This window comes from Centroberyx affinis, unplaced genomic scaffold (genome assembly GCF_046629955.1).
Source record: "Centroberyx affinis isolate AG114_WGS23_722 - 3 ecotype Tasmania unplaced genomic scaffold, CSIRO-AGI_Caff_v1 ptg000174l_1, whole genome shotgun sequence".
NCBI lineage: Eukaryota > Metazoa > Chordata > Actinopteri > Beryciformes > Berycidae > Centroberyx > Centroberyx affinis.
Genome location: NW_027278871.1, coordinates 116,557 through 130,572, shown reverse-complemented (window position 1 = coordinate 130,572; position 14,016 = coordinate 116,557). Strand labels below are relative to the sequence as shown.

General features: G+C 39.7%; 2 protein-coding genes across 2 annotated transcripts in view; both read right to left on the bottom strand.

Annotated features, from left to right (window-relative positions):
• The window catches only part of LOC139657352 (probable carboxypeptidase X1), a 24,051-nt gene extending 22,185 nt beyond the window's left edge, over positions 1 to 1,866 (bottom strand). The window contains exons 1-2 of the mRNA XM_071535155.1: positions 1,862 to 1,866; positions 625 to 866 (exon numbers count right to left, since the gene is read on the bottom strand). Coding sequence (XP_071391256.1) covers positions 625 to 866; positions 1,862 to 1,866 — 247 coding nt within the window. The remainder of the gene's footprint in view (positions 1 to 624; positions 867 to 1,861) is intronic.
• Positions 1,204 to 14,016, bottom strand: LOC139657331 (WD40 repeat-containing protein SMU1). Its single transcript, XM_071535132.1, has 12 exons — positions 13,920 to 14,016; positions 12,730 to 12,940; positions 12,429 to 12,581; positions 11,562 to 11,672; positions 10,385 to 10,513; positions 9,459 to 9,578; positions 8,576 to 8,692; positions 7,809 to 7,936; positions 7,511 to 7,637; positions 6,621 to 6,788; positions 5,285 to 5,437; positions 1,204 to 3,638 (listed from the first exon to the last, which is right to left on the bottom strand). Exons 1-12 carry the CDS (start codon positions 13,943 to 13,945, stop codon positions 3,540 to 3,542), a joined length of 1,542 nt encoding a protein of 513 aa, XP_071391233.1. The 5' UTR covers positions 13,946 to 14,016; the 3' UTR covers positions 1,204 to 3,539.

Genomic DNA, 14,016 nt, shown 5'->3' with positions numbered 1-14,016 from the left:
GGATATTTTTTTCTCCAGTGAGGAACCCGAAGAAGCTTATTGGCTTCCACTGAACGCTGGAAGAGCCCCATCAACCCATAATTGGTAGAGTGTACATTAATTCCCTTGTCTTGCAAACTGCACAACTCATTTGTTCCCCATCTAATTAAGATTTTTGTTACTTTGTTCTCGTGGCTGTTAAATCATCAGAGGGACTCATTACACTCAAATGTTAACACTGTTTTTGTTTATGGGAACTAGTAATGAAACACAGTGGGACAATGTGTACAAGAATAATTAGCGCACAATCAATTAAACATCAATTAAAAATTGCAATTTGACAAATAAGCACAATTACATATGAAACTGAGCTACAGTAACCCTATAATACATTTAGTAGGATACTATGCAAATACCACAGGACAACTTTAAGTCCCTATAGTAATATTATAGGAATACTATAGTGATAAGAAATAAAGAAAATAAAAAGGTCACTGCAAAATCACTATTGAGTGCCAATAGACACACCATAAGTCTCCATAGGAATATTATAGGAATATTATGTGATTTTTCATTAGGAGTAAAACCAAGAACAGCAAGATTTCATTAGAAAATAAAAGTAAAATACCAGTTTGGTCAACTCACCAAACTCCAAAGGACCTTCTTCTTCTTCTTCAGCCTCTTTGCTGGAAACTTTTTTGTCCGCTGCTTCATCAGGTTCCTCAGTCAGATGTTCAGTAGCAGGTCTGGTCGTGAATCCTGTGGTGGGAACCTCTGTGGTGTTAGGAGCATTAGTTCTCCCTGTAGAATAAAGGCTTTCTGTGGGAGTGAAGGTTGCATTTGAATCCACAGTAGATGTTGCTGCAGTGCTGTTATCAGCAGGACTGCTGGAAATGAGAAGAAATGATCCACAATGCAGAAATAAAAACACACTGAAGTGCAAAACTCCTGCCATAGTAACTGCTCCCTGCAGAAAACCCTCTAGTACTGAGACCCATTCAGCCCCCCCTGACCTGCCCCTCTACACTACTGTCAAGCCACCCACAATATACACAACTTCCGGTCAGGACTTTCAAAATAAAACCCAGTTCATGTGTCGTTTTTGTTTGCTAAAAAAAAAAAAATACCAAAGACAAATAAAGAATTTGTTTAAGGAGGAATCTGTAGTAAACAAAAATACTTTTTATTTTTCTGAAAAAGTTATTTTCAAAGCATACATTTATAGCCATAACAGTCTATACAAGATGCCATAGGGCTGCCAAAAAGAAATAAAAAAATACACAAAGAAAGACTCAAATACAAAACATATTCCAGACAACTTAGAAGAATGTCATAGCTGTGGTACAATTATTTCTAAAGACTGTAGAACAGGAACTCCAAACATGGGTGTCAGTTAGGTAAAAAAAAAACAATCTGGTGACTCTGATGTTTCCTTAAAGGCAGTGGTTCTCAACATGGGGGTCAGGACCTCCCAGAGGGTTGCCGAGATAATTTTGGGGGGGGTCACATGTTGATTTAGGGGATAGGAAAAGAATATATTTCTTCCATACAAATGTATTGTCGTGTCTATTTTTTCAGATTTTTCTCTAATTTTAGTTAGTTAGTTTTACTCTGATAATGAATCAAATGATACAACCTGAAAAGGGAAAATAATTGTTTGGTTGAACTACTCACTACCCACTCAGCTTATACATGCCTGTCGTGGTGGGGAGGTCACGAGAAGGCATTGCTTTGTTTTAGGGGGTCACGACCCAAAAAGTTTGAGAACCGCTGCTTTAAGGAATTACATTTTCAAAATATTTTTCTAATTATTCTCCTTAACACACAGTACGTCCATCTCCCTCTTCTCCAACAGTGGACAAGACAAATTAAAGACACTCACTTCATTGTTAAAAGGCATCTGGTTAAATAGCTTTATTGGCACAGACAAGAAACATGACATGGGAAATGTTTTACTTCCAGCAATCTAGAGACACTTTGGTTTGTGTGAACTAACAGTAATTCATGCACTTCACATCTGGGAGAAGTTTCCTACATCAGCCAGGAATTGAGATAATGAAGTCTGAAAATGAACACACATCCTATGAAGACACACATGACAGCAGCCCTTGATGTTTGAAGTTTCATTCCAAAACAGATATCTGCTCTGGCAAAAACGATTGCTCTCTTTAAATTAAAACACATTACGGGTCACTATTAAAAGTTATGAGTCATCTTAAGATCTTTGCTGACAAACTACTTCTGTTTTTAAGGATGGAATCATCTCTTTTTGAAATATTGAGGAATTTCAGGGAGCAAAAATGTTCCAAAAGAGAATATATATCGCGTTTTGGAGTGAAACCCTTCATTTCTCGACCATGACAATAAACAAAAGAAATGCCAACACACAAATCGAAATCACTATCCAACCAGATCTTCTTTGAAAAAAATCAAAATGCTAATAAAAAATATATTTACAAAAAGGTGGAATTTTCAAAACAAGAATTGAGTCAAATATCTACACTCCCCACACCAAACATCTTTCTGTCCTCACTCTAAAAAAAACACTGACACAATTTATTATAACTTAAAATAAAGTTATTCCACACAAAAAATACATTTTGAAAATGTTTCCAAAGCTCAGGCGTTGAACAGTAGAACCTCATTTATTTGACCAGCGACTGAAACGGTATAATGAATGAAAAGAGTTATTTCCAAATGTATTTACAAATCTGCAGAGACATCTTTCTTGATGCGTGTCTTTAACATTTACCAGTATTTTACCTGCAAATTAACACCAAACAGGACATTTTGGAATACATAAGTTTGCCTGGTTCATGTTTTGAAGAGTTTTTTTCCCCCAGAATCAAATATCCACCATTTGAAAAAAGTGACACCTAATCTTACAAAGTGATTCAGGACACAACAGTAAAACAAGCTGGTATTTTTCCAAGTATAGTAAGATAACATAAGTCCTTGTTTGACAAAATGAAAACAGTTTTACAGTTTTTATCCTCCATATTTTAGACACTGAAATGACGAATTTCAGGTAATGTTTTTTTCCAAAGTGGATATATAATCTTGGAAATTAAGTCTTCACTTGTACAGAGTATTTCAAAGATCTGAACAGATCTACAAAATAATCTTTATTGTTGCAGGGTTCAGGTAAACGAGGCTCTACTGCACTGCCAATAAAAAACTCCAAACCCCAAAACCGCCATCAGCTGCCAATATCCAGCTTTATGCCTTCAAATCATACACAAAGCACAAAAAGTGTGTATCATCTGCACTCTCTTTGCATCATTTTTCATTACATACCATTTTCAAATGGAAGGACACAGTTGAATGTTTGAAACTGATGGTGTTACTGAGGCCACGACATCATTCTGACACTGAGATACATCAAAACCTTCAGTCCACTTTGACCTGGAAGTGAATGATGCTTCCGAGACTGTAAAAAAAACAAAAAAAAAAAGTAAAAAAAAAACAAAATACATATGCTGTGAGCGGAGCAGCGTCCAGCGTGGGGAGAGCAGCTGCTGTGGGGGGGAGCGTCCACCGGTCGGTTGCCGTGGCGACGCTCAGGGCTTCCAGAGCTTCAGCAGGCCGTCCTCGCTGTAGGTGCCGATGAGGTTCTGGTGCGGGTGGTGGGCGATGCCGATCACATCCTTCTCATGGATCTGCAGAGGAGAGGCAGGAGACGTGATTAAGATCCCAAACAAACTAACTCCCCCGACAGGCTGAATTCAAGATGCCAGAGACACGAAGCGAACGTTAATGAGTTTGTTACACGGCTACTTCCCAGTGGCATTAATCACTTGACACCAAAATATTGATTTCAAATTATATTTTTTTACAAGATACATTCATTTACAAGCTTCCTCCAAAGAACAAAGCACTTCTCACTCTTCTAAATCGAAGTCGTCAGAGATTTTCTTCTTTATTTGAAAGTCTGATAAGTACGCAGTTAGCGTTACATGTTAAATATAAAGCAGTGTAAACAAGGAAGTAAGGCTGAACGATTTTGAAAAAATATCTAATTGCGATTATTTTGACTGATATTGCAATTGTGATTTGATTTGCGATATTAGAGGGAATGGTAATTTTTACATCATTATTCTCATTTTCATTGAAAAATGTATTAAAATGATTATGGTGTGATTTTTGCGGGGATCTGTACCAAACAAAGATGTTTTCTTAAGTCTGTAGAATATGATGTGTAGGCCAGGACATCTCTGCAGCACGACATTATGTAATTTAAAATGGTATTTTGACACACATTTCGCCTTATATTGCGCCTCCTGCGATTTGAAAATTGCAGTCGGCCATATTGCGATTTCGATAAAATTTCGATTAAATGTTCAGCCCTACAAGGAAGTGGAGAAGATTCACATGAACAGGACAGGTCCGGGTGGCCGCAAACATGAAGGTTTTCAAAATTAACGTCTGTAGTAAAGATGTGCACTACATAACGGTGTAAATATCGGTCGTTTCCACTCACTGTGCCATCGTTTGTCTTCAGAAGACTTGGACTATGCTGGATTATGGAGTGGATTTTGCATTATGGAGCCATTTTATGGTAATTTTTTCTCTTTTTGGAACTGTAAAGAACCGGTCACCACAAAAAAAATTTTTTTTTTAGAGGACTCTGCAACAGAGTCATGCTGCCAACCTCCCGGTGTGTTATATGGACTAACAAACTTTTCAACGTTTCAATTGGCATGAGGGTGAGTAGATAACGACAGAACAAGGTTATTATCGTTAACGAAAACGAAAACGAAATAACGAAAACTAGGTGTGAAAAAACATTTTCGTGAACTAAAATAAAAATAAAAACGAGGCTTTACAAAAAAACGATAACTAACTGAAACTGTATTGTGCGTTTTAGTTTTCGTCTTTTGTCAATTTATTTCATACATAAGCCTAGTATTTTGAATTTTTGAATCTCGCCCCTGACAAATACCCCATATTACAAAAAAAAGACTCAAACTAACATTGAAACTAATAAAAACTAAACTAAAACTAAGCATTTTCCAAAAAAAATACAAACTAAAATAAACCCGCTTTAAAAACTACAAAAACTGAAAACTGAAATTGAAAACAGAAAGTCAAAACGAAATAAAAATAAAAACTAATGAAAAATGCAAAACTATAATAACCTTGTGACAGAATTATCATTTTTGGGTGAACTATTCCTTTAAAATGTGCTATGCGTAATATACATAAGCCGCTATCAAGAGTTTGCTCATGATCTTTTTACAGACAGATTTTAAAGCACAGGTGGAGGGGGAACATGATGTTTCTGTGTTCCTGAGCAGCAGCGTACCGTCAGCGTTCTCTCCAGCTTGCCGGTGACGGTGCTGAAGCAGTAGAGCACAAAGTCTTCTCCCACGCAGTAGATCCACTCGCCGCGGGGCGACAGGGTGCAGCACACAAAGTCTCCGCCTTCCCTCTTACCGGAGCTGAAACTCCTCACGATCTGGACGGGACAGGGGGCAACAGTCAGGAGGGGGGGGAGGAAAACACACAAAGACACACACAAAGCATGCATGTATAAAGACAGGGAGACACACGCACACACACAGACACACACACACACACGCAAGGGTTTCACGATTTGCTTCATCACTTGTGTCTGAGAGGAAAATCTTGGCCACTATCTAACAATATCCTCATCATACTGTGAAGGGTTTCATAACAAAACACCAACAAAACAACAAAATACATAAAACCAAAGAATAGTAAAATCTATAAAAAAGGAGATGAAAACTAGGAATAATTCAAAGAAACAGAGTAAAGAGTAGAAGATTACGTAAAAGGCTGGCAAAAACAGAAACATTACATAAAAACAAGTCTATAAAATGTGCTTTAAGAAGTGATTTAAAAGGTGATCATTAATTAGCAAGCCTAAGTGGATAGCTTAAATGGTAGATAATAATAATTTTGGAAGGAGTCTCTTCATTTCCCTCGATGCCAACACTAAAGAACACTAACATCAGAGATAGAGAGCAAATTACAGTTAAATTGTGTTGCCACAACTTCATCTTAAAGAGAGCTGGGAGTTCACATTAGTCTGTTCCATTTCCTTTTACACTTTGCTGATTTGTTTTGTTATTCTCTGTTGATACAGACTCCACTATATGCTTTGTTTTCTTGACTTTCACGTTCTGTTGTTGTGAGTTTTTGCTTTGTTGCCAGCTGTGTCTCAAGTACCCTGAAAAGTGTATTGTGCTACTAAAAAGTATTATATATTTTACTAGCAATGCAATCTATAAGTCAGTATTCCACGTTGGACTATGAACTAAGCCTGTTGTAAACAACTTGCAAAACCAAATATTGGGACGGGATCAAGAAAACAGAAAAGTTTAAAGAGTACATTTCGAAAAGGTCTATCTCCAGCTGGAAAAAATGATGGTGTGTCTGAAATAATTTCATTTTGAGGCAGGGAAATCATGTAATAAGTAATAACATTTCTTTGAAGGGGGGGAACAAAATCACACTTCTTGTCAGTGAGTCTATAACTGATATCTAAAGTAATCAACACTAGGTTTGCTGTACACCTGACCATCTGTAGCTCTTCTGGACGTGGTTTTCCTCTAAGAGCAGAGTGAGTAACGCAGGACTCTTACTGGAGTGTTTGATAAGTGATCTGTGGCACTGACCTGTCCCTGCATGTTCATGATGACCACGGTGTTGGAGCGGTTACACACGACGAAGTGCTCAGGGTTCTTGGGCAGCAGGATGACGTTGTTGACGGTGATGTCGGTGCCGGCCGACGTGCCCAGAGACTTGAAGGTGTTGGTGCACTCAGTGGTTTTCATGTTCCAGACCTGATGCAAGGGAAACACACCGGTCACTATGGGAGCAGCACACACATGCAGGGCTCCAACAGCTTTCCACTGATGAAACTCAAAAAGTTTTCAAATTTCCATGACCAAATTTTAACGGGACTGAATTAAAGTAACCATCAACTACAGTAACTTTAAGTTAAGTTTTTCACATGACCAGACTAAAGTTTTTCCACTTTAAAATCAAGGATTATAATAATATTTTAACTCTGTCAACAAAAAGTCAGCAACCAACAATATTTTCCTCCAGCAGGGAGCCACCCACAGCTTTTTGTGACATTCAAGTAAAAAAAAAAAAAGATTTCACAAAATTTCATGACTTTTCCCAAAACATTTTTCATAGCTTCTCCAGGCCTGGAAAATACTATTTTAAAATTCCAGGACTTTTCTAGGTTTTCCAGGAGTGTGCGAACCCTGCACATGGCTAGAGCTACACAGGCATATCGCTGTCACTGGATATATACCATGAAGCTGCAAAGTTTTTATGAAAGAACGACTTACTGTTTTTCCCCACAGGTTCTTGTGTATTTTTGAAATCACTTAATGTGATTTTAACAGGTTTTTTTAAAGGCCCATGGGTCAGGAAAGTCACTCGACACATGAATGACTATGTAATATTTATATTCAAGTAAGACAAGTTTGACATCCCTGATCTAGTGAACCAACCCCTCAGGCGGGCTCAGCCTGTGGCAGCTCCTTCCTACCTTGACTGTCCCGTCGGAGGAGGCGCTGATGATGTGGTGACCGTCCGGAGTGAAGGTGGCTTCGTTGACAAAGGAGGAGTGACCGCGGAACTCCTTCAGAGATTTACCCGACTTCAGCCCATGGACCCTGACACAAAAACATCAAGATTTTAAAGCACATGGTCCCTAAAAAGATATGCAGTGTAGAGCAGAGTTGCCCCGTCTAGTAGTTGACTTAGTTATTAGGGTTTCAGCTGAATTAAAAATAGGTTTGAAAAGAAATTAGAGGGTGAAGTTGTTTGGTGAGATGTGAGTTTACCTGATGGTCTGGTCGAAGGAGGCGCTGAGGAGCTGGCTGCTGTCCTTACAGAAGCTGACACACGTTACTCCTTTACTGTGAGCGCGTTCAAACCTCCTCAGACACTGACCGCTCTGGATCTTCCACACCTGCACACACACACACACACACACAGTATTATTACAGAACTTGTAATGGTAGGCATTCTTCAAAGAGCTGGGGACAAAGATTAAATCAGTCTCTCCTGATTCGCTTGACACTTTACTTTGTTTTACACTTTGTTGATTTGTACTCTTTAATATGCACTTATGTCTTCATTTTTACGTGCTGTTGTTTTGACTTAATGCTTCGTTGCTTGCTGAAACTGTCATGAGTCCCACGAGTATTGCACAAATATAGACAACAACTCTCAACAACAATCCAAATGTTATCGTTCAATGTTGAACACCATAATAAAAAATAATGAACTTAGGAGAATAGAAAAGTAAAAGGAATACATTGGGAATAGATGCATCTCCAATTAGAAGAATGAAACTGATGTTTCTGAAATTAATTTAACCTTTTTTAAAAGGTGATAAAGGATATCACATTCTTGTAAGTAATATGAAACATACTGTATATTCAGCTACTGTAAGTCTTTCAACCATAATCCAAATGTGCTAGTGCAAGACCCTGCGGAGTCAACTTTCCCTAGATAAAGATAACTTTATGAACGCTAGGAGAAGTAATAAAAGATGTAAGGGCAACGACAGAGGTAGAAGTAATGTTATGTTTGTTCCTCTCCAGACCTTGATCTTTCCGTCCTGCGCCCCGGTGGCCAACATCTCCGTGTCCCGGCTGAAGCACATACACAACACCGCATCGTCCATCATCATGAAGTTATCCTGCGCCTGGTACTTCAGATCCTGTCAGACACAAAGCACACAGTATCATATCAAATTAAGTGTGGAGCCGTATGGAAACTGAGAAAACTTCATGAGGAAATAGAAAATGATTGTTTTTGAAAGGTGTTTCAAAATGTAATGTCACTCAACAATACACACTTTTAACAACACAAGGAAGTGCACGTCTTTTTATCTTTTATCGTCTTTTTATCATCTTTCTATTGTCTTTTTATGTCTTTTATCTTAACTCTGTCTTAATTCTATCTTACTTTTATTCTATTTTACTGTTTATTTTGGTTTTCATCCTACGATCCCTGTTTATTGTTTTATCCCTTTTAAATTCAGAATTTGAGTATTCTGCTTTTATTTTGGCTGTCAAAGCACTTTTTAAACTCTGTTTTTAAAGGTGCTATATAAATAAAGTTATTATTATTATCATTATTATTATTATTATTACCATTATTACATCTGGGGAGCCACAAAATGAGTATAGAGTGTATTTCTACATTTACACATTTACACTGACCATCCGATCACACCAGGATGCATTAAGTGACAGGACTGGACCCAGTGAAATACATATTGGGAACAAAAACAAATATAAAGTAGTCACGATCGCATTGTGATCTAAACTCAGAGTCATGAGAGATGCACAGCAGCCAGGTCTCATGAAATCACATCTGTGGAATCAGATCTCACAAATCATGTCGAAATGTCAGGTGTAAATGTATATGCCTATGATTAAGTTTGACAGTAACTCAGGTCGCCTTGCTTGTGTTTTTGTTACCTTTCTGATTTTGCCGGTGGTGAAGTTCCAGACCTCGATGAAGCCGTCAACAGAGCCGGTGACCAGGTACTGACCGTCGGGGGAGAAACGGGAACACTCCACATGGGATTTCTGTCCAAACTGTGGAGGGGGGAAAAGAAGGCCACGTCACAACATTTCCAATATACAAGTGATGAGCCAGGGCCAGAGAAAATGTGAAATTAAAATGATTCAGACAAATTTCCAGTAACATTTTACTGTACAATGACCTTATTCCAGTGTGCTAACCTGTGTGTTAATCTATGGAAAGTGTTAAAAATACACAAAAGTGCTGTGTAAAAACTTGAACACATAATGCGCTTATAAGAGTGAAAAAAAAAGACAATGTTCTAAAGTAATCAGTGCAAGTAATTACATTTTTCTACACCCTGTAATTACATTATGCTCTTGCACCTTTGTCAGGACATTATGTATAATGGAGATTTTCATTGCATACTTAGAGTGAACTTATGATACTTTTCCACAGGTTAATACACTGGAATAAAACCATTGTGAATTATTTCCTCCTAAAATAAAAATAGGTGCAGTCCTAAGGTTTAGAAGTAATATTTTAATTAAGGTATTATCCAAAAGAAACCTGCACTACAACTATAACTTGGACCAAAACAGGGATGGATGTGAAACCAAAATTATTATCCCCAAGCTGCACTGCTACATAAAAGTTAAAACACTGAACTATAAGAGGACAAAAAAGACAGCTAGCGAGAGGGAGAGCAGGCACAGTGTCTTTGGGGGAAAGAAAAAGTCTACTCAGTAATTTGTTTTGCTTACGAAGGTGTGACAACTTTTTGACTGAACCGTTTGTGAATAGGCTGCCCTATTTGGAGCAGTGAAGCAGCAAATTAACATAGCTGTGTAGCTTCCATACTGCAGGACAGTGTGTGTACCTTGATGTGTCTGCTGAGCTGGGTGGGGAAGCGCTCCTCCTCCACATCCTTGACAGCAGCCTTTCCCCTGAACAAGTCGATGGTCATACCAGGAGGCAGGAGACCCTGATGCTGCTGCCACTTCAGAGACTAGAGGGGGAGAAGGAAGAAGGTGGATCAATCCAATTCACTTTGTTTAAGATTAATATACTGTAGTTAAAGCTGCACTACGCAACTTTACATGTCGGTGGCTCCAAATGACAGCGAAAGGTAACTGTTTGAACTTCAATTCCCAGAAATCCTGTAAGGTGATGTCAGTAAACGTCACACAGCTCGCTCATGTTTACCGACCTGGTCGGTCTCTGATGCTCTATACCAAAGAAACGAGAGAGGAAAAGATCTAACGTTGGTGAGTCCAGCTTTCTCTGGACGGAGCGCTACTCACTGCTGTTTAGGAGACAGTTTGGATTTCATCTGAAGTTTCTATTTGTCACTTCCTGACGGCAGAGATGATTTCCCCCCCAGTAACCAGAACTGACACCAGAACTGAACCCACAGTACAGCAAAACTCTCCTCAAGTGGCTCCATCTTGTTGTAAAGCCCCACCACTGTGTTATATAATTGTATTCCAGATGCCAGCTGCGCAAGTCGATTTTATGAAATTTTTCATGTCATTTTATGAAACACCAGATGTCGACGGGATGGAATTAAATTATCCTAGGACACAAGAGTTAACTCAAAAGACAGTTGGTTATTTCATCCAGATTTTTTCCTGTATTAGCTGGAGAAAATCACTGATATGTTTGTTCCGGATGGGATAAAATTCTTGTAGTCCTGAGGTAGTAATCACCAATCATTGGGGGTCTGGTGATTGGTGATTACTACCTCAGGACTGCAGGAATTTTATCCCTGGTAATACTAATGCCTTCTGGAGAGGGCTTAAGACGCAATTGCAGTTTTTGTGGTCAATATCTCATTATGGAATGACTCTCACCCACTTGTCCACAAAAAAAACAACATAAAAATCCAGTGGACTTTTGAAAAGTTCTGGAAAATTTAAAAGTTGAAGACGTTTCACCACTCATCTGAGGGGCTTCATCAGTTCTTCTTTCTGTTTTTATTTTCTGGACTGAAATGAATCTACACAGACAACTCATCCACTTGCACCATCACAGCTCCAAATGTCCAGGTCGCCTACCTGTCCCAGCAGGGCCATGAGACGAGAGGGCGGCACCACGCTGACCTCCCCCGCCAGCGCCTGGGCGATGGCCGCCCGCCGCTTCTCCTTACTGCTGCCGTCTGGGTAAGCCTGGAGAGGAACGACAAAACACCTCCGATCTGTCAAATACTCACAACCATGGATTCATGCACAGGTTCATTTTGTCCTGTATGTCTAACAGGGCCTAATTCACTCAACATAGGGCTGGGTGATATGGACAAAATCAAATATCATGATATGTTTGACCAAATACCTCGATATCGATATTGCGACAATATTGTAAGGATGACTATTGGTGCTTTCACAAAATATTTACTTATTTATTTAAGATTTTTGATAAATAATCATCAGTAATGTGGATATAATGACTAAGTGGGTAAAGGCAAATATTAGAACAGCTAGAACAGTCTGGTAAGTTCAGAAAATTACATCACTTTACTGTAATGCAGCCTTTAAAACCAGGAAAAGACAACACTTAGGCCATATCACGATATTACGCTATCCAAAATCTAAGACGATATCTAGTCTCATATCACGATATCGATATAATATCAATATATTGCCCAGCCCTAACTCAACACACACACAATTACTCCATCTCTGCACACACAAGGTCCGAAAGTAACACCCACCTGCCGCATTTAGGCTGGTACACACTTCAAAATGCTCTTATAATGTGAATTCTGTTGTACTTCATGATGAATTACAAACTTGATCTCATGTAGACGTGAGTGAGTATGTTTTAGATTAAACACATTATATAAATCACCCAGCAAAGATTCATAAAATTTACTGAAACGAACTGAACCTAGCGTCCTCGGGTCGTAAATCTGGGTTTGGACTCACCTCTCTGGGGTCGAAGTAGGAGCGGGCCAGCAGGTTCTCCAGGTGGATGTATCTCTCCGGCTGCGTCTGTTTCAGCATGATCATGGGGTCGGTCTGCCTGAGGAGCGACCGGGCCGCTCCCAGCTCTCTCAGCTCGATCAGCTCCAACACCACCTGGTCAGGAAACAACACAGACCCACCGGTTCAGAGGAAACTTCTGACTCTGCTGCAGCCTGGACTCAAGACTAAAAGTAATTGTTTTTTCCCTTTAACGCTAGTTGAAAGGACAGCGAGTTGTACACCACTGTATAACCAAACTCACCTGTTCATAAAGGTCGATCAGGGTTTTGTCTGGCAGCTTGAGGGACTGGATGGCTTGCAGGACAGTGTCCCAGTGACCGCTGTTAATATCTGCCACGAAGCTCTCTATACTGTCCACTGTGTTCAGAGACACTGTGGTCTCCTCCTGCAGCGTGGCGAGCGTCCGGTGGAGATTGTTTTCTTTCAGGTACTGCATTATCAGACGGATCACGCTGTGGGAAACAGAAATGGTATGAGACTGGCAACTGGCAAGGCAGGTTAGCTGAAAGAATGCAAATAACAGGAGCGCTAGGTAAGGAGCCAGAGGTAGGTGTGTGTGTGTGTGTTAGATCCAACTGCTTGGAAATGTGGGAACACCTACTAATAATAATGCAATACTTTATCGATCCCTCTCAGGAAATTCTCACTTCCCTGGTACCCTCCACAGAGAGGTCAGAGGTCAGGCTCAGGTACAGAGCAGCTGGTAGGGATTCAGTGTGTTGCTCAAAGACACTTCAGCAGGGCAGCTGTTTACCAATCAGGGGCCTGAACCCGGGACATTCAGCTGGGTCTTTTACCACCAGATCGCCCTGCCGCCCCCGATGTTGACATTTTGCCCATTTCAACTCGAGTATGGATTTATTTAACAGTTTAGCTGATAAGCTAACGTTAAGAGTCGAATGTTAACGTAAGCTATCTAGCTAACGTGCCAAATCATGCCGGTATACTAAGAGCAGGAGCAACGTGATGCTAGCAGACACATTCAACATGACAACAAACTGTCACTCTGACTTGTCAGCATCTGTCCTGCAGGTTTGAGTAAGTTAGCTAACTTACCTGTCCGGTCTGCGCGAGATCTCTAGCACCTCGCAGTGCAGCTAACGCTAACTTATGCTAGCTCCCATATTTTTCAACCCTATGTTACCTCAAACAACTTATGTAATGAATAGACTAGAGGCAGACACTTTAATAAATTCATTAACACAACGACAAATTAAAGTGAAGTGTAATTCTCGCCAGCATGCTAGAAAATAAACAATATCCATAAGCGGCTAACTGTAGCTAGCTTAGCGTAGCACGCTAACGCCAGGCAGGTGATTGCAGGGTGAAACAGGCCTCAATAACAGGGAAATATGATAGAATGCGGCGCAATAAGCCAATGCATTATTCTAGAAACGATCCATATTATAAATCATTAACTGGACTACTTACTCTGCCGATTCCACTTCCAGAGACATGATTAGTTATCTCAAAACAGTTAAGAGAAACTCTGCAGAAAAAGCAAGACACACGCAGGACGGACGCAAAC